The 20,889-nt window shown below is 44.7% G+C and overlaps 1 protein-coding gene across 1 annotated transcript in view; it reads left to right on the forward strand.

The window, feature by feature from the left end:
- The window catches only part of LRIG1 (leucine rich repeats and immunoglobulin like domains 1), a 91,952-nt gene that overhangs the window by 53,614 nt on the left and 17,449 nt on the right, over nucleotides 1-20,889 (forward strand). The window contains 5 exon segments of the mRNA XM_075158680.1: nucleotides 7,838-7,975; nucleotides 9,053-9,196; nucleotides 11,482-11,625; nucleotides 12,480-12,623; nucleotides 17,601-17,744. Of these exon segments, the coding sequence (XP_075014781.1) occupies nucleotides 7,838-7,975; nucleotides 9,053-9,196; nucleotides 11,482-11,625; nucleotides 12,480-12,623; nucleotides 17,601-17,744 (714 nt within the window).

Here is a 20,889-nt window from a genome sequence, read left to right on the forward strand (position 1 = left end):
ATACATCAATTAAAACGCCTCTGTGGAGTACAATCTTCATGAAACATCCAGTGTGACCAGAAGAGAGCAGAAACTCTGGTCCTCTTGGAACCACCCTGTTGCTGATGGGGGGCCTGTGCCCATAACAGACTGTCTTGTCGTCAGGAATCTTAATTTGCTTTGATGTCATAACAGGTTGTGCAATCTGCCGAGGAGATAAGGCAGCCTCTGTTTTAAAGATGACTAACTTCTCATCCTGCCTGTCCCACACATTTTAATCTGCTAATGGGATCGAATGCCAAAGGCTTAGGAAGTTGTGTATTGCAAAAAATATCCAAAATCATATGGTGGCAAGTCAAAAAAAGTCTAGTGAGAGTAAATGCAGATCAAAGTGAGGGAGAGAGCTTTTAAAAATTACATTACTTACCTCAGTGGATCTACCACACAGTGTAAGGTCATCTAAGAGAATACGTATCTCACTGGATGTGGCGTTTTTGGTTACATTAGAAGAAAGGCTTTCCTTCATGCAGTTCATACTGAACCCAACCAAAGCCCTTAATGAATGTTCATCAAATCCAGGCCCTTGGTTCTGTCCAGCTGCTCTTAAAGCCGGCTTCTAAAGAGTGTGCTTGATCGCTGCCTAACTCTTATCCATGTGGCTGCCTCATGAAAGAGCTACAAGAGCATGCCTGGCAGGAGGATAACATCTGCCCATGTTCAGGGGCCAAGGATGCTCTGAGGCCACGCTTGGACTGCACCAGGGTCAACGGTTGCAGTCCATCAATGTGAGAGGCAGATGAGTTTGGTCCTGTGGGTGGCCACAGAGTAGCCCTTGATAGATAGTGAAAACATAGCCCTTGAGTCACACTGGTCTCACATGAATAGTCCTGTTGACTGCAGTGGAACTATTTGTGTGAGTAATAGTTTGCTTGTGGGAATAAGGAGTTCGTAACCCAGCCCTTTGCAGTGTCACTGATTTGACTTGCAGGTGGCTGCCGCTCCCAGGTCCAAAGGGGTGAATGAGCAAATCCCATCTCCCAGACTGCTTTTTGACTCCAGATGTCCATGACTTGGAAAAGAAATGCAGTCACTTCACCATGAAAGGTTGCATTTCTTTCTCTCCCCTAAAAAAAACAAAAAAAACCACCACCCCCCAAAAAAAACCCCCCCCAAAACCCCACTTTTTCTTGACCCCCCTGTGTGTCCCAGCTTGTGTATAGCTATGGGTAGTTTGGTTCATGCTTGTCCATCCTACCCACCAACACAAGGCAAGAACATAACCTGATGAATGAAAGCCCCCTGAAATATATCAGTTTTGAAGCTGATGTATGGCAGATGGGGAAATGTCTTTAGACTTTCTGCCATAGTTTGATATAGTTGGACTAGTTCCCTTAGCCTGTTCTTGCTTTACACTTATGTACAACAGTTTTAAATGAAAACTGTAAAATGATCACAGATTTTGTTTGCTGCATCTTAGAAAGGCTTTCTTCTGAAGGAGTGCTAGGGAGAGGGAAGATGCTCGCATACAGACTCAGGCAGAGCATGTAAACCTTTAAGGAAAAGGTAGGAATACCTATAAAAATTATACAAGGGCTTTTTTTGGAGGGTGTTTTTTGTTTGGTGGGGTGGTTTGTTGTTTTTTTGTTTTTGTGGCTGACCCTAGAATGCGGTGGCTGCTTCGCCTGCCACTGCTCTGCTCTCGTGCGTGCAGCCAGCACCTGAACAAACAGAGCTGTATCTGCGGCAGCCTGGGAGTCCGCCAGCATTCCTCAGGGAAGGAGTGATTCAGAGCATCTGAGAAAACTGGGGGCTGCTTCCATGCATCCTTGCTTCCTGCCCGGACAATAACCCATGCAGCCTTACTCTGAAAGGACAGCGGCGCTGTTCCCATAAGCAAATACAGCACACGTTGTGTTGAATAAAAATGTACATTCTTGTAATGGTACAAAATCCTGAGCCTTGTGGATTATCCTAGCAAGGCTGACATGATAGGGCAAAGTGTCAGACATGTAGTGGGGCTTTCCCAGAGCAGTTGGGAAGCAAGAGGGCTTACGCACTTTGGATAGTTCAGTCTTTCAGGGAAGGTCTCGTGCATGGGGATGGTGTGCCACAGATTTCCAGCATGCCACCTGCATGTTCACTTCATCTTCTGCTCCAGAGATAGCTTCACTACTCCGAAGGAGATCTTTCACAAGTTCCAGAACAACAGAGGAATCTTTCTGGAATAAAAATCTTTGGAAGCAAAAAAAATTTTTACAAGTAACATGTTAAAATTATGCAAGAAGTTGTGCATTGATAAACTGTAGAAACTTTGAGTCAAAACTGATGGCCGGTCACAAAGATATTCTCCTCTTCCCTTCTTTCCATACATTAATAAGAAGCTCTTGGGACAGATCTTCAGTTATTGATTGTAATAACATGACCAGAAGAAACGGAAACATTTATGTTGCTGCTGTTGTAAACACAAACGCATCTTCCGCATTATCAGTTCCCCTTTATCCTTGTCAGGAAAATTGCTCAGGCATTGCATTCCACTTTGAAACTATGATATTTAAAATTTTTTGTGTGCGTGTAGTGAGTGATGGGCTAAAATCAGGTGGCAGATCATCTAAGGTGAGAGTGTAGGAACCCAAGTCTTGAATCTTCTCTAGTATTTCTAGGAGGATCAATATTAAATCTCCATCTTCTCTGAGTTGAGAAGGTGGAGGAGGAGGAGGGCAGGTAATTCCAGGCATCGGTTAGTCACAGTGTATGTGATCCGTCTCCTGTTATGGTGCCTTTGATCTTGCTCTCTTTGCATGGCCTGTCTCTGACACCAAACCTTGCCTGTCCTTCAGTAGCAAACCCCGTAACTCTTTCTGGCTCTAGCATTTGGTTTCTTCGATACTTTCCCAGTATGGAAATATTAACCAAACCCTGAACTTTTTAATCTCTCTGTTTCTAGTCTTGTGATCTCCCTCGTGCTAATTTTAAAAATGTGCTCGCATATTAATAGAACCCTACCCGAGGTGCGGAGCCTCTCTTTTGAAGCTTGATTTTATTTTTGATGCCTATAACAGGTGTTGGTTTAATAGGTTTGCTGTACTACGGCTTGCTTTTTTTTTTCATGAGCCCAGCCAGCTCTGTAAGCTGACACGACATGAAGGCCAAGCATGTGACTTCTCCCTGCCTTTAGCCTCACTTCACACCAAACATTTGCGCTGCAGACTCCCAGCAGCCAAGGCAGCCTTAATTCAAGCTTTGTCTAAACCAGGAGGTTTTGTGCTGATTGTATTTAAATCAGTCCAACCAAAGCCCCTTCTACGTTCCCATCTGAGGGTCTGCTTGCTTTGATTTTCCGCTGTCAGCTTTCTAATGGGCAGCTGCTGAGGGGAAGTGAATGTGGCTCGAACAACAAAGGAGTGTGTTTGTGCTGCTCTCTGCATCGATTTCACACAAGTAGTTTGAAGCCACGGTCTAAATTAAACTGATTAGTGTTCTCCAAAGGACAGGCTTGCTGCAGAGAGGAAGGTGAATTCTTCTCCTATTAGGTCTAGTGGAAAATGTTTCACAGCCTGTTTATCAAATAAATATTCACAAAGACGCTTCGAACGAGGAAACCCACCGGGATTAAAGTGTAACTTTACCTCTAAAATACAAGCTGAGATTCCTGGAAATGCTGCAAGCCTTTGACTTTGTGCCACCTGTTGTTTTCCTGCCACCCCCTTCGGCTCCCTCCTGACTTAGAGCAAACCCAAACACGCTTTGGCTTCACTGGAACGTTTTGCTTGTTTTTCTGTCTCGCAGCAGCCCGGAGGAGCGCAGAGCGTGCGTTCGCTTCCTGACGTGGTCCTCACAGGGTTGGTTCAGCAAAGAGCTGGCTGAGGTTAATCCAAATCTCCTGTAATCCTGAGGGATCTATTCAAGAGTGGTGCAAAGTGCAAGGGCTAAGAGGCTGCCAGTACCTCGGGGTGTCGACCAGGGGTGCAGGCGGGTTAAGCGGCGGTGGCTGGAGGGTAGCTTCCCTCGGCTGTCCTCTCTCTGTTTGCAGCTGTAGCTGGTGCTGACCTGAGGGCGAAGCGGTTTCTGAACAAGTGCCATATGTATACAGCCCGCAGTGTGAAAGTAATCCATTGCTGACTTTGAGTTACCTTAGTTTAGCACTAAGATGTTACAGTTCAAGATCTGTGTTAGCTGCAAATGGGGTGTCTCCGGCAATGAGGTTGGGTATGAGCTGGGAAGTTCAACTGTTTTAGCCAGGTCCTCCCATATTCATGAGCAAACCCAAATGGACTTGGATGGGCTCCTTAGTTCCTATGATTTCTTTTTCACTGGAGCTGCTTTCACTCCAAATTCTTAGTCCTCAGAGAAGGCAGTCCTGCATCCTCCTAGGCCGGTAGCACGTTCCCATACACATTGGTGAAACGGAGGTAGAGAGGGGTTAAGAAACTTGCCCGAGGCAGATGAGTCAGTGCCAGAGCTGGGAATAGAAACTAAGGAACTTGGCTCCTGCTCCAGGCTGTAATTGCTCAATCTCACATTGAAGCCCTGTCATCATATACTCTTGAGGTAACACTGGCTGAAGTGAGACAGGGAAAGCTGTTTCCAGGCTGTGATACCTAAGGAGTGGGGAGAGGAAAAGACACCTGGAGGCAAATCGGTTGTGGAAGCACTGATAATTTGTGCTTTAAAGCCTGGTTTCGGCAATTGGTACTAAAATCTGATCTGTCACCTTTGAAGCCAACAAAGTGTAAACTAAGGAGCTAGTTGGGAAAAATCCAGCCCTTTTGCAGTCACTGCTAAAGGGGAGAGGCAAAGTCATAAAGTCACTGGTCTTTTTTTCTGTAAAACACCCTTGCAATGAGATGGGGAACAAAGGCAGACAAGCTGAAAGGATCCGGGTAATAACAGGAAGGGTTAAATCACATTTCAGCTCTTACTGAAAGAACGAAAAATAAAATGTAATCAAGCTAGTAAAAGGTTTGGACGATGTTGCATTCACATCACGTGCTGTGTATAGGAAAAGTCAGCCGGGTTGGTTTTGTTTGAAGTGCAGTGCTTTGAGAGGGTGCAGTGCTTTGCAGCAAACTGTCTGACATTCCCCAGCTGGGACTGGCCGGGGATGGTGTTTGGAGCCGAGAGTTACATTTGGAGTCAGCCCATGTTTGAAAGAGACAGAGAGAGGGAGAGAAAGGAGCCTGCTTTTTTCCTGTGTGAAATAATGCATCCATCTGATCTGCCAGCTGTAGCACATGAAAAGCAAGAGGCAAACGGACAGAAGTCACCTGGAAACTGCGAACCTGGCTCAAACAAAATGGTTCTTTCCTGTCCTTTTCTTCCCTTCTTAAAGTCTGTCTTCTGGGACGGGCTGGGAGATCTGGCAGGCGGGCAGATTGTATATACGTTGAGCAACTAAAGCACAAGAATATTAATACTCCAGAAAAATAACATTGGCTTCTGAAGAGCACTTCATGTCCAAACTCACTCTGTGCTCTCACTCCCTTGCAGACTTAGCTGCCCTGCGCAGGAATTGTCAGGTAATTTATAGACTCTTCACGTTCATTTGTACAAGTCTTCATTTCCTGTTAATTTATGGCCAGATTCATCTCAGCCATCACAGCCTAGATGAGATCAGAGTTGAACTCGCAGCCCCTGCTTCAGCAGAGCTCCAGAAAACATGCTAGGGGTTTGCTTTCGCTTATGTCTGTGTTGAGGTACTTTCCTGAATCAGGGTTACGCACACATTTAATGGACTCTCTTCTTTTGAGGAGGGAAAAGAATTGAAATTTTTGCACTTGCTGATTCTACTAAGTAAGTTCCTTGCAAAAGAAACTAGTCCTTGGGGAAATGAAATCCCCCTCACCTGTGTGTTCAATTTATGGAGGTCACAAAAATCTGCGTATAGTGAATTTTCCAGTATTTTAACCTCACTATTGTATAAATTCACTGGAGCTCTGTTCCACTATGTGCCATAGATGTTAAAATTCAGTCTTTATTCCTAGCTGTAAATGAATATTGGTCATTTGTATAGTAGCCGTACCATTGCCTTTTATACAGTATGTGGTTGCAGAGACCTGTGTGCGTGTAACCCATGGAATAACCAGTTTGGGGACACAAGTCAATGACCTCCCTTTGATTTTCCTGACGCCTTTTTGCACCATGTTAGCAGCATATTGCTATAGTGGTGTAAAATTTATCCTTAATGATTTGTGAGCCTGCCCTGAATTAGTTAAGTATCATTTAAACTCTTTAGTCAAAGCAGCATTTCTGCGAATGTTTCCCCAGTGTAAGCGACGGTTATGTGCTGGCTGTTTAAAGGGTGAGTCTCCAGAAAGCGAATGATTCTGGGGATGCAGTTTTTACCTTCTTCCTGTTACAGACACCCGCAAATGTGGTTGTGAAACAATCTGGTTTTAATAACAGGGAGGGTAAAGGAGCAGATCACAGTGCGGGGAGCAGGTCCCTTGCCATGTGCTATTGGTATTTTGGGGGGAGAGGTTTCTTCGGAAGGGGCTTGTCTGAGCCCCTAGGAGAGCCTGAAATGGGGGTGAGGCTGGAGAAGACAGGCTCCTAGACACCCATCAGCTTCAGTGCCTGGACGGCTGTGGTCGGCTCATCCGTCAGTTTTTTGTTTCAAAGAGCTGGTGCTTTGTCGGGAGAGCTGTGACGTCCTGGTTTGCATTCAAGAGTGCTTTTACTGGCTGTTGTCTCCTCTTCTGGTTACTCAGTGGGTAGCCAGCTGGATTAAGGCACAGTACTTGTCTGAACCCTCTCTGCTATCTCTTATTATTCAGCAAGTTCTCAAGTGTCTGGTAAGCGTCTCTGTTTGGAGTGCCTCATTTGCAGCCTTGCCAGTAATATCAGTGACTGGTCTAAATTCACATCAAGCATGTGCTCTACTTCTTGTGACTAATGCGCAATGTATTTTTTTAATTGGTTACTGTTCTCTCTACTGATTCAGGCCAGGAAGGAGTCAGAGGAAAGGACTCAGGGGATTTTTAGTTAGACCTTGTTGAGTGCAGATGAGGTCTAGAGGTACTTAACTGTTCAATGGCTGTGGAAGCCCTGAAGGCAGCCTGTACTACCTTCTCTAAAGAAAAACATTAGATTGAATCCTTCAGGCTGGTATTGGTAAGGCAGCAAATGCAGGTGATCGTTCTAGGCTCTGATCCTGCAGTTGGTGCTTGAGCAGGGCACTGGCACTGCAGAGTTGTCCCAATTTCACAGTGGGACAAAGGTAGCAAAAGATGAGGAAACATTTGCAAGAACGTTTGCAAGCCCTCTTACAGTATTTCTGTGCATTACAAATAATTGTAACATAGTCCAAAGCTGGGAGTTTTCGGAAGAATCCTTAGGAATTAAGGAAACAATGTTTTGTAACTTTTGCTGAGATCGTATTTACTTATCTGTTTCCTGCTCTGAAAATCCCATCCTCTGTGTAAAACATGGGCAGGTTGCTTAAATCATTGATCAGCACTGCTTGCCTGCAGGATTAAAATCTAGCCCTGCAGTCCTTGTATGTAACAAATCCATTCTGGAAGTGCAGGCTTGTAGGAGACTGAGCCCAACTTACTGGAAGAAAAACTGATGAATGGAGTCGGTTGTTCTGTAGAAGAGAAAACTCTCGTATCATACCAGAAAAAGTGTATGGAAGCTTGCAAATATCTGTGAGCTAGTCTCTCTAGCCATAGGAACAGCATGGGGATTAGGGAAGATCTCTCTGCTGTGGGTTTCTCTTCGGACAGCTGTGGAAGAAGCATCATAAGTCTGAGTGTGTGAACTCGGGGGCCAGCCTGTGGGCCTGCTGCGGCCTCAGATATTCTTTCAGTTTTTTTTAAGAAAACTAAATTGTCTCTGTTTCTCCTCCTGACTGTTTCAGGCATCACAACAGGATCCGCAGCATTGAAGCAAGTCAACTGAAGCCCTACGTTACCCTGGAAACGTTGGACCTGAGTTTCAATGACATCACGGAAATCCGAAACGGCTGCTTTCCGCAGGGACTTCACATAAAGGAGCTGTGAGTTTTTCTTTTTGGGAACAGCTTTTGCCGAGTTACCACAGCAGAGAAAAGGGCCTCAAACCTTCTTTAAAAAAAAGGAGAGGGAATGAACATACAAAGTATGGGGTTATTCATCAGAATTTTAAGTGCAAAGGAGAATTAGAAGGCACGTTGTCCCTACTGTTAGGTTATTTTTGTCTTTTTGGTTTCTCATGTATCTGTAAAGAATGCAGATTATTATTAATTGCATTGCATGGGAATGTTGCAACAGAAAAAAGGTATCCTGCCTCCTTCAGGTATGGGTATCTTTACAGCTGCAAACCTAGAAGCCAGAACTGTCTGTGTCTCTTCCCCAGTGGAAAGTGTATATGCTGCTTCCCAGATCAGCCCATGTGCACCTGGAAGAGGGGAGGGGGAATGACTATTTAATCATTAAAATGGTTACTGAATGTTAAGAACAGAAGTCTCTCATTGGTTATTTGAAGAAAACCCAGGGTTAAGCAGAGTAATACCCTCCCAGTAGAGATGTTTGCCTATTCAGGGAAACATAAAATAATCTGTGTTTTAGGTACCTTTGAAGAAGTGCAGACAGATAATTTGCTTGCATTAAAGTTTGCACCAAAGTTTCTGCCCCTGGTTGTAAGAGGATATAAGAGAGTGGTGTTGTGACTGATGTTTGCCTGTTACCCTGTAAAAACACCCTCTGTGGCTAAGGCTAGGATCCAGGTAAGAAAGAGCCCTGGGACAGATGCTGAGGGGAAAATGGGGAACAAATAGAGTCATCCTGCACTGGAATATTCTCCACTTTCTGGCTTCCAGTTGCAATTGCCTTGCTGAAGTAGGAGGGTATCAGGGAGCTCTTGGGAGCTGTTGCCGCTCTGTCCTCTGTTCCCAAGCAGCTCTTGGGAAGCAGCACTTCTCCATATTCATCACATGGCTCTGGGAAAGGCAGAGCACAGCTCTTTATGCAGCCAGAAATCCAACAGATTTGAAGCCACCTCTGTAATTTCACAAGCCTGTCTGGAGACCAACCAAATGCTGATAAAAGGAGATTTCCGACAGAACTGTTCATTTTTCTGCTGTGATTTATTGCAGCTACCTGGGGAGCAACAGAATCAGCACCCTGGAGCCTGGTGCTTTTGATAGTCTGTCACGGTCCCTGCTAACACTTCGTCTGAGTAAAAACAGGATCGCTCAGCTTCCTGTCAAGGCGTTCAGGCTACCCAGGCTAACACAACTGTGAGTAGAAATGTGCACTTTAATTAAGCTCAGCCACACTTTATGGAGGCAAAATGTCCCTGAGGATAAACACACCAAATGTCACCCTTCCTCACCTGCTGTGTATAAAACTTAGAATACACTATGCAGTAGTCCTCTGCCAGCACCTAGTAAAACACGTTGGGAGAGGGTCCTTTCTCTCTTGTAGCTATTGGCTTTTCAGGCCGTTCTTTTGATCAGGTGGGAAGGGAGGGATGCTGCAGCAGACATCAGCATCTTGTGCACTTGACAGCATAAGACAAATCCATTCTCTTAAAAGCTCCTGGTAGCGCAAGAGAAGTTTGGAAGCTGTTTCTATTGCGAGTGTCAGAGCTCAGCTACCATGTTAGTTTTTCAAGACCACACAGGTATCTTTATGTGGCAATAAAAAAGTAATGATGGAAGGTTGTTAAACTGTGCAGTGATACACGGGCAGAGAAATAGCACTCTAGATGAGTTAACACACACATCGTTGTTGTCCTGCCTGCGGGCCGTATGGCAGGAGCTGCATGGGGACGCATAGACATCTGCAGCTATAAATATGTTTTATGTGTACAATAGTAGCACTAATGGTTTAGCTTTTACCTTCTGCTGCTGTTGGAGAAATGGGCCCAGCCTGAGGCCTGTTGCAGTCTTTCCATCAAATTTGATAGGCAAAAGGTCAACCTCTGTCTGTTAACATAAGTCCACGAAAGCTGTTGGAACTCACACCTCTAAATGGCAACCTCTTGATTGAGGGACAAATCCTTAAGCCAAGATGTGTCTAAGGAATGGGTGTGCGTTTGTGCTTGCATACATGTAGGATTTATAGCCAATTTGGGATTGAACAGTGTGACACAATAGCACATGCCTCTTAAAAGTCTGTTGCCTCTCAGTTGGAAGTTACTGTCCATTGACTGAGAGCTTGTAATCCACTGTGTTTGTCTGCATCATGTGCAAAGCTGTAATAAAAATGAGGGTCAGCTCCATCTGGTTAGGAACACAGTTTTCACTGAAAGTTGGAGTAATTGGTACTCTTAAAGACAGTCTCACAGCTGGTTGTTTAACCCTATAGATAAACATGTGAACGCATTGCAAGTTATACAGACTTGATATGTTGTAATATTTGTGTACAGTTCTTTTTCTGGCAAAGCGTAGTTCACTAATAGCCTAGGAAGTGCAGTAAGGCAAGAGTCTTTAGGCCTGCAAACTTTTTAATTGCTTACTTGACTTCAGTTACACTCAACTTGAGTGCAAGTTCAACATTGTTTTTTTAGGCAGTTAAAAAGTAAGCTTAAAGTTTCTATGGCTTCCTCATCTTTTCCAAAACAAGTTCTGAGTTGTAACTACCACCATTTTCTTCAACACAAACGCTGAATAGGGAACTGCCTTTAGGTTAGTCTTGTATGTGCAGAAAGGTATCCGTTTTAAAAGCTCTATCTTGAGCTTTAGTGCATTGCGTCGATGAAGTTTTCCACTGACTTTATGGAACTGGGTTTTCACCTGGTATGTCTGGGTCTAGCGATCCATAAAATTGTTTGACGTAGGTTGGTAAAGTGTGCTGTGATGATGTTCATATCGCTATCCAGAAAAAAGGTATTCCCAAAATTTCGGAGTCCCTCCCTACCCAGGGGCAAAAAAAAAAGAAAAAGAAATTTAATGAACCGAGTTAGAGATCTTTGTATACACAAAATACTAAGACTGCCTTGTTATTGGAAACAACTTGTTTAATTCTTTATTAGTTTCTTATAATAGGAAAAAATGTGAAATTTGTCAGGGGAACTGAAAGCTTTCCTTTCAAACTTAGCCATAAAATTTCCTCTTGGGTTCACAGTTCTTATGGCACCCGCTTGTTTCAGAGCACGTTTTTACTGGGCGGTTACAAGTCCTGTAAAAGCAATGGGTTTAAGGGAAATAATGCTGATGTTTAACTGTTTTGGTTCAAATGGTGTCTCTGCTTGAGAGAAGATGACATGTGAAAATTGATGAAAAGGATAAATGGCTTAAAAGAAATGCAGAGAGAGGAGGGATGAAGAGGAATTGCCGCACTCCCTCTGTTATTTCTCTATAGTGAAAGTCTGTCCCAGGGTGAGTTTATTTAAGCGCTCACACCCAGCTGACTTCCCTGGCTAGCTCTGGGATTGAAAGTTTCCGGTGCGCTTCTGCTCTCTCCTGGGAACCGTTGACAGAGGAGTTGTTGGCATTGCTGTCCCCATTGTATGCTGCACAGATGATTTCGTGAGAAAGGACTGGGATTTAATAAACTTCTATGGCCTTGGTGATTTTAGGGAGCTGAACCGGAATCGCATCCGCCTGATTGAAGGCCTGACGTTCCAGGGACTGGACAGCTTGGAAGTCCTGAAACTCCAGCGCAACAACATAAGCAAATTGACTGATGGGGCTTTCTGGGGTCTAGCCAAGATGCAAGTTCTGTAAGTTGGAGAGATGGGCTCTTATCCCTTAAACAGCCTAGAATTCACCTGCTATTATGTCCTTCTCTGTATTTTAGCAAGGACTCCCATCAGAGACCTATGGGCACCTGTGCCAGTCCTCGTGCTTCTTTCTATGTCCTGCATGCACAGAGATCTGCCATGCTATAGCAGCTTCTGTTTAGTTGACTCACAGTTTACTAAAGCCCATTGGTTTACTAGGTGTTCCATAAAAAAAGTCCTGTTTTTCAAGCTGTGGTGGTATTCCTTTGAAAGTTTGACCATTTGAACATTCAGTAAGATCTCAATTGGTCTTTAAATAAAAGCTCATCTGGCTTCTGCAAATTTGTTTTGACTGATACATGGAAACTCTGTTGCAGACCTGATTATTCTGCCTCCTGGGATACCTAGACATCAGGCTGGCCTGTCTCAGTGATGTGTTCTTTCCATACGAGAGAACAAATTGAATAGTCATTGCAGAGAAAGGCTTCAAACTTCCAACATGTCTGGCTTTCAAGTGTGTTTGCAAGGTCAAAAGTGATCAAGGCAGGATGTTTCTGGACGTTGCTATTACACAACTGAGACTCTGCAAATACAAACCTGAATGGATGCTTTAAGCCCATTTTACTTGCAGTGGAGCGTACCTCTGCAATCACAGCTCATTCTGGGCATTTCCTTTGTGTTGTCCTTGAATTTCTATTCTTCACCTGCACAAGAAATGCTCATACATGGCACGTATCCACATGGGTATGTAGAAAAGTGTGTAGGAATGGCTAAAATCCCAATCCTTGTTGAAAATTCTTCAGCATTTGACCAGTGCTGCTTATCTGTCAGTTCCTTCTGATTTTTCTCCACAGCCACCTGGAGTATAACAGCCTGACAGAAGTAAACAGTGGCTCTCTCTATGGCCTTTCATCTCTACACCAGCTTCACCTCAGTAACAACTCCATATCCCGCATCAACCCCGATGGCTGGAGCTTCTGTCAGAAGCTGCATGAGCTGTAAGTTGTTTCTATTGTGGTTGGTTGGGCAGGGTTTGATGCTAATGTAACGTTGGCAGGAAAGGAGAGTAAGGATTTTTCCCAATCACATGGCTTACAGCTCCTGCTGTGTCAACCTGTAGAAATGCAGGAACTGCAGCCTCCTAAGTGATGCCCTTGTTATTCATTATGTTATGACCTTCAGAACACCTAATTAAAATACATTTGCACCAGAAACAAAGACTAGAATCCACTAAAAGTATACAGTGCCAAAAGACTTGGAGAGTTTGTGATCTGCGGCTTGCCAACGCTTTTTAGCTAGCTGGTTGCAAGACATGCACAGCTTGCCATATAATGACTGTACAGCCTGAAGGAAGCTTTGCTGTATCCTCTGTATTTACAAAGAACAATCGTGTTTTTAACCAGCAGAGATTTGGCCCTTTAAAGGCAGTTCTCCTTCTTTCTCCTGTTTACACTTTACCCTTCCTGTAGGGCTCAGTTATTTAAAAGTAAATACGTTGACTCTGCTCTCCTGAGATTTCCAGCTGTGAATACAGTCTCTTTGATAAATGAAAGAAAGCCTTGCTGCTGCGGACGGCCCCACAAGGGTGTCTTTTGGGTCTGTGGCACTGCTTAATGCCTTTTTGAAGAGACACACATGGATGCTTGCAGTATTTACAGAAGTAGCTGTCATCCCCTCGGTGGGACTGTGGAAAGATTCACTTTTTTCTTTGGGGAACTTGACACATGTGGTTAGCGGAACTGTAATTCATTCTGCTTGGTGCTCGGAAATCTCTTGTTAGACATTGTTAGGGATTCTCCTATCCACCAAAAAGCAGTACGGTAAAACAGCTTCCTGCTTTCAGAGGCCTCACCCTGGACTCAGAGTAAAGGTCGGTATCTGCCTACCCAGCTGTGAGTCCCTAGTCTTTTGGGATGTGGATTCAGACATAGGTGGACATGACACATGTCACTCCTTTAAGTTAAGAATTGACGTGTTAGTCCAGTGACCAGCTGTGATCTTCTGTTGAACCCAAATTATTCATTCAGATGTGTATTATTTTTTTGAGGCATAAGGAAATATTTAATTTTTTGTTTTAGTTAAATACATATGTGATTGTTTAATTACCTAATTTTTCAAATTGCTGTGAAAATGCCCGTGCCTAAAGGGCTCCTTTGCTTGGCACAGTGCTGTAGACAGCTACAGTTCCTTCACGTGCAGATCCTCAAGTGGTATTTTACTAGATTAAGGCACTGTCGGTGGAGAAATCTTCAAGGCAACAGATCAGAATCAGCACCGTGCTCCACCCGTAGTCTGCTTAAATCTGAAGCATCAAGAAAAGGAGTCTGCCTTCCTAGGGCACTCACGGTTGGGCCCCTGGAATAGCCAAATTCAGATCACTACACTGTGTTAGTAGCACAGCTCTGGGAACTTTCTGCTCTGAGGGACCCAGTATCTGGTGCCTGTGTTGAAGCTTTATTTCAGCCTGGGTTCAGAGGGGATGGGTAAGCCCCATCTGCATCTTGCAGAGCTAATGTCAGAACTCTTTTAGGGAGAACTATGCTTGCCTTTTCTATCTGACACTGTCTTTGCAAACCCTAAAGGTTTAGGTGGGAGGTTGCACATCATGCTGAGTCCTTTATTTGTCAGGTATGGATTGGGATCTCTTGCCAATGAGCAGTGCTAGCGGTGAGCTGTCCTGGCTTAGAGGCCATCCTCTGCAGTAACTGCTGAAAGCCAGTGCAGGACCACTCGCGCTGGTGCAGAATGGGGTAGATTTGGAAAACGCCTGGCGGTGTGAGGTGGTAGGAGCCACAGGGGTGTGCTTGGCCTGACAAACAGGATTGTGCTAGAGTGTGAGGCCAGAGACGACATTAGCTGAGATTCGAAAGGCGATTATGTGGGTGTTAGCACACATCTCTGCAAAATATTACAAGCTCTTGCAGGTGTTGCCTTTAGGGTAAGGCTGCTGCAGGGAGCCATCAGATACTCCTAACTGAAACTCCCACAGCCAAGGAGTACTTGTAGGAGAGGTCTGCTCTGAAATTGAAGAGTGAGGAAAGGAAGCACTAGATACATCTAGACTGCCTCTGTGCGCTTCTTTGAATGTTTCATTCCTTATTAAAAGATCCTTGCTCACGTCCCCTATTGCTAAATCTACTGGGTTTCAGTTATCAGAAAACACTGTCTCTGGTTGTACAGGGAATGAATTTCAAAGTCCTTGACTCAAGAAAAAGAGGTGGCCAGACCCCTCCTTGTCTGTGCTAAGGAAGGAGGTGGTCATCTGAAGGATGAGTTGTCTCTCCTGCTGCTGCTGTGAGAAAACGTGACCCCAGGGCTCTGGTCTGATGCAAAAGCTAACAAGGAAAGAGTGCTCTTGCCTTGTTATGGGCATGAGAAAGGGCTGATTGTATTCATCAGTTAGGTGCAAGGGCATCAACATCATGGAAAAATCCACAGTGGGAGCATAGGATTTCATCAGAGGTAAATGATAATTTGGCTGCTGGGTCTTTCTTTTCACTTTTTACCTATAGCTTGGTCAACGGGAATGAAATGTGTTAGATGTACCTGGTCCAGAACTAGCTGACAGCAGGAGCCCCAGCTGCACAACGGGTTTCTGGTTAACCCCTTTATGTATCACTTTTGGCATGCTGCTCTGTGCGCTGCTCTCCTGTTTCCTCGCCGAAAGGGCTATGTAGACAAACATTTCCCCTTGTTTGTTCCAGTGATTTCTCACTGGTAGAGAGATGAGAAGGTAGAGGAAGCAGCAGAGACCTGCTGACTTCTCTCAGCCCAGATAATCCAAACTGCTGAGGAGGGGAACACACTGTTTTGCAAATTGGCCTGTCCCATTGGCAGGAAGCAGAGCCCTTACATGTTGAAGGAAGCCGCTGCCAGGTGCGTTAGCTCTTGAAACCTTCCATCTGGTTGCAGCTATTGAGAGAGCCCTCTTAAGACTGCTGCTCTCCGTCCATCTTGAGGTGATGTCAGGATGAACGGAGGGGAACATGCCTTCACCAGTTGTGGCAGGAACTCTTCTGTGTAGAATCAACTATTTTTTTCTCAGCCAGGTTTAAGATTACTTTTGAACACACTTTTTTTTTCAAAAGCCAAATTCTTTAATCGCAGGTGAGGACATAATTTTGACCGGATGCCAGTTCTTCATAACTAACACTACAACTTCTTTAGGAATGAAAGTATGTTGTCCCATACCTTCTTCAAACTCATTAATCTTTGCTGAATTTTTTCCAAAGCTTGCCCTCTGCCTACTCACACAGCTAAAAGATAGACAGCTTGTTTGCCAAGTAAATGACACCCTCAGTACTTCGGAGTATGTGTCTGTTTTGACTTAGGTTTTGGCTTTGCAGTGACTTTCATGCAAGCCCTAGACACATTTTTAAGCAGACTCATTAGCAGGCAGTACTAGAAGAGGAATTTGGAGGTTTGGAACACAGTGAGATTTTTTTTTTTCTTGTTGTCTGTACAATGAAGGATTTCAGTGCTTGTTCAAAGCTGCATAACTCCACTTTTAGCAGCCCAAACCCTCACATCTTTTGAAGTGACTTGTGTTGCCAAGTCACTAAGGTATTTTCAAAAATCCTGTGCAACTGTTCTTTGTAAAGAGATAAGCATGAGAAAATGTGAGTAGCAGCATGTAGCTCAATGCCGGTTTTTAAAGCCCACATGTCAGTGTGCAGGCAACTTAAAGCGGAGGCTATTGCTAGTCACACTCAGCTGCCAGTAGCCCTGCAGGGCTTAACCAGCTGCAGTGACATCCAGAGATCAGGAGGAATATACTTGCAGTTGGGAGCTGTGGGTGGATGCTTCAGGCTGAAGATCACTGACCAGTGACTCTGTCTGCTGCTAGCCAGGAGGTCCCTGATTTGACAAGCCAAGCTGGCCTTCAACGTCAGCAATGCTGCGGCTTTTCCTGCTTGGTTGCATATTGTGTGAAGTGTCTGCAGTGGCTTGTACCTTCCCATGCCCTGCCCTCGGTGTCAAATCTCAGAAGCCTAGTCTTCACCCTGGCTGGGAGAGAAAAACAGCTTTCTTCCTACCAGCTTCCAAACTGCAACAGGAGTAGCACTTAAAAAAAATCTCCAAAACCAGAGGTAATACAGGCAAGGGGAAGAGATGGATGGAAAACTAGGAAAAAACCAACCTTCCAGTATTAGTCACTTGTAAACGGAGAAGATTTCAAGCAGACTGTACACTCCTTGACAAAGGGGAGCGGGAGGGAAGGCGGCTGGTTTATAACAGATACCTCCTTCCTGTGCATGAAAGGAAGCATTCAATTGCCTTGTGGTGAAATGCTTTTGGCTCTTGACTGGGGTGGAGCAGGCTGTGAAGGCACCCACACCCAGACGCCTGGGGCTTGCTGTGCACAAGTGCAGAACGATAAGACACCTCCTGAATACAGAAGTCTGGACCCTGCCAAGAGCGCGTGTGAACTTCAAAATCCATCTGTTTGACGTCACTCTCCACCTCGCAGGGTGTGGGGAAGGAGGGGACTGCTTTTTCCTGTAAACTGCAGAGGGAATCCAAGTGGGAGTGAGGATTGAACACAACCGGGACTGATATCTGAGTGTTACCTATACCTCTGGGGACTGAGGAAGGGTGTTGCTCCCAGGCCCTAACCTAGCCATACAGGCCATGGAGGAAGAGTAGCTTCTCCCCACCATAACTGACAGCACGTGTATTAGTTTATTGCTCTCATTCACTTCTGGAGGAGCCTCTCTCTGTTGCCTGCACAGAACGCTTCCCTATAACTGGGTACCAAATGCCTCCTGCTCCCTTATGGTCATCCAGGCTGCCCCATGGGTATCTTGTGGGAATATTTGCAGACTACAGCCTTATTTCCTAATCAAGCTGTTATGTATCCACCCAGTACACATCGCCGCTCGTAAGGTGGTTGTGGGAGGCAAGCACTGGTTGGCACAGAGGAGTTTGGAAAATACTGGTTGGATTGACAAGGACTGTTGTTTTTTTTCCCTCAGAATACTCTCTTACAACAACTTAACCAGGCTGGATGAAGGAAGCTTGGCAGACCTTGGGGGACTGCACGTACTACGACTGAGCCACAATTCCATCAATCATATTGCAGAAGGTGCCTTCAAGGGACTCAAAAACCTACGTGTCCTGTAAGTTGCCCCCAGCTTTTGTCAGCTAACACCTGTCTTCCCTCCCCAGTTTGTGTTCTGTCAATCTATTCTGCTTTGCAGTTGCTTTGGGTGCTTGTGTCCTCAGCGTCAAACTCCACTACACGTTGCTCGGTTGTCTTCAGCAGCTGTTGTGTTTACCCCATTATTCAACTTCAGTGAACTTGTATTTTTTAATTAAGAGTAGTTAGGAGAATTGCAGTTGGACTGCTCAGTGTGGTAGGGTGCTTTCAAAGTAGAGGGCTCCAGAGTAAAATTATGGGAAGATAGGACAGGATCCTGAATCTAGCCCAGCTGAGCAAAAACACCTGAGGTTTCAGTCCTTCAGCTAATAGCTGGATTTCTCTTGCCATCATATTGACTTTAATTGAAATTCTTAGAAAAGGACAGTTTCTGTTGAGTCATTCTGCATTCAGGAGGAGTAGGGAATGATTCCTTCCAGTGAGAACGCTGGAAATTTGAATATCCTCTTAAATGTCCTATCGAGCATTTTTGTGTGTTGTTACTTCTTTTTTTTTTATTGAATAATAAATATAAAATCCTGGGCTAAGATGGTGTTGAGAAGAAAAAAACAATGGCAAAACAAAGAAATTCAGTTGTTGGGCTTGGGATCTGATTATACCAGAAGTGTAACAACACAGAAAGCTTCACCCAGTCTTCACAGGAAGCTGCTACAGATACCATGAGCGTAACCAAGTCTTTCTCTTTAAGGCAGAATTGGGCTCACCTGGGTCATGAAATGTTCTGTTGCTCTGATTTTCGTGGTAACCTCTGAACAACAAAGAAGTTGCCATGCTATCAAGAGAAGAGTTTCATGTGCCCTGATATTGAATTGCAAAACAATCCATCCAGTGGTGGCTATGGCCATTTACCGGAGACTTTTATTTTAAAGTCACTGACACAACATAATACCTGGAAACGTCACACTGGAAATGAGCTTGCCGTGGAGAAGATAGCAACTTCTAGATTTTAGGGCTAATAGAGACTGTTGGACAGATCAATCTGACCTCCTCTGGGAACCCAGCTATAGAACTGCACCATTATACACTGTTGAGCCCAAGAGCTACGTTAGACTGAGGTACACCTGGGCTTGCCTTAGAAACATCAGAAGATGGGGAATCCAGTTCTTTTAATTGTCCATTCCTGCAGCTGTGTTGCCTCTGTCTCCCTTGTTTGTACCTGCAGAGCTGCTGGCTGCTCTCCTCCTTTCTCCAGAGGCTGCGGGCTCAGCACCTTCATCTGGCACACCACAAAGTTCTCACAGCCTGTGTTATAGCACCGTCCAAACTCCCAGGCTGGTTGAGTTCAGCAGGCCGATTTAATTCTTCCTTCAAAAGACAAAAACACACTTTGATACTTTTATTCCTCTTCAGAAGCCCATTGTGGCCTGAGTAATTAAAAGGAAAAGGGAACAGAAAGATCTCCCCTCTTTACAGTACTTTTTCGCATCTTACTCTTTCTTTTATTGAAGTTCACAGTGAAGGAAGTGACTGGAAAGTGAGTTTGGGTTTTGTTTGCTTTTTTTTAAACTGAAGCCAAAGTCTTTCAGCCACTGGGCATTCAGAAAGGGACCTCTCTGAGGCAGCTGTCAAGACCGGAACTAAAGGTTTCCAAAGAAAAATGGAAGGGAAGGGGAGCTGGTAGTTCTCTTTACTCTGCAGTGAATGTGGAGCCTCTTTTATGTCTAGGGCCGAGGGGGGGAGGAGGAGAGGGAGTGTGTGAGCGAGCTCTAATTTAATAAAGAGAAAGGCCTATTGGGTCCTGCACCTGGTGAAAAAGACCCGAGCATGCTTTAATTATGGCCTGTTGTTGGGGAGCCTTTGGTGGGTGTGAAACTCCTGAAATGTGGAGCTATTCAAATAGAGGTCAGGCCCAGGGACCTCGGAGCACAATGATTAACAAGGCTGCGAGCATTCAAGCTCAGCCAGCCAGAAAGAATAGGAAATTGGCAACAGGGGCTGGGAGAGGAGCGTGAATACAAAGAGAGCTAGGCCAAAATACCCCGCTCTTTTTTAACTCTCTCTCTATATTCACTCATTTGTTAAAAAGGTTTTTATTCCTCCTTTCTAACACTAAACCTTTGAGTTGCCTCTGGATGAACAAGAAATACCATTTTCTTTTCCTTTTTCAAGAAAACACAATGTGTGGCAGTCAATTAATAAAAGTGTGTGTCAGAGAGCTCCTACAGGCTGCTCCCACTTGTCTGTCTCTGCCATGGGAAAGGGTTTGCTGGTCCAATGACCGATAGCCCGTGGTGGAACTGAAGAGGAGAAATGTCTGAGAAGGGATTTGCCCTTAAAAAACAAACAGAACAACGGGCATTGGCCTGGCAACCATAGGGGAAATGTAGAAACTTAGCTCTAGGAGGATATATTTGCTCCTGCCCCACTCAGATAGCACTGAAAATGTCAGCACATCAAAGCATCTTTCCTGGACTTGTCTCTTATGCCACCGCAGCATTATGTGCGCCCACACCCCGCGGGGATGTTGAGTTTTTATCCATCCCTTTGGCATAGACCTGACATCCACAGTGATGCTGGCTAAGGCCGGGTTCCCCAGGGACGTGAAATTCGGGTCTCACGCTGAAGCCAGCTGAGAAACGGGAATTGTGGCTTTTGGCCATCTCCCTTCACATCTTTAGCTCACACACCAAAGCCGAGGAACAAGCAAAGGCTGCAGCCAGCTTAGGTACTGAGAGCAAAAGTCTCAGCCCCATCTCAGCTGAGGAAAACCATGCCAATATTGAAACGGTGGGATTTTTTTCACTTCTGTTCTCTTCTTTTGCATTATTGAGTATTTGTGCCACATAGCCCAGAAGCTACACAACGATGCCCGTGTCTGGAATGTAGCAAAATGCAGGGGACTTTGTCCTGGAAATATTTTTCTTTCTTGGTCTTTATATATTTAAACTGGAAATGTTCTGATAATAATCTTTAAAAGGTGCGAAAGGAGTGCCTGAGGGTTCGGGGGTTATCTGGATGGTTTAGTTTGCTTTGGTGGTGGTTTTTGCTAGGTTTTAAATCAGAGTGACGTAACAAAACCAACAAAGCCTATTTATTTTTTTCTTTCTTTTTACTTAACATTAGAAATGATAAATTTCTGTCTGTGTTACTGGGTATTCATTGCT

Source organism: Calonectris borealis, chromosome 10 (genome assembly GCF_964195595.1).
Source record: "Calonectris borealis chromosome 10, bCalBor7.hap1.2, whole genome shotgun sequence".
Lineage (NCBI taxonomy): Eukaryota > Metazoa > Chordata > Aves > Procellariiformes > Procellariidae > Calonectris > Calonectris borealis.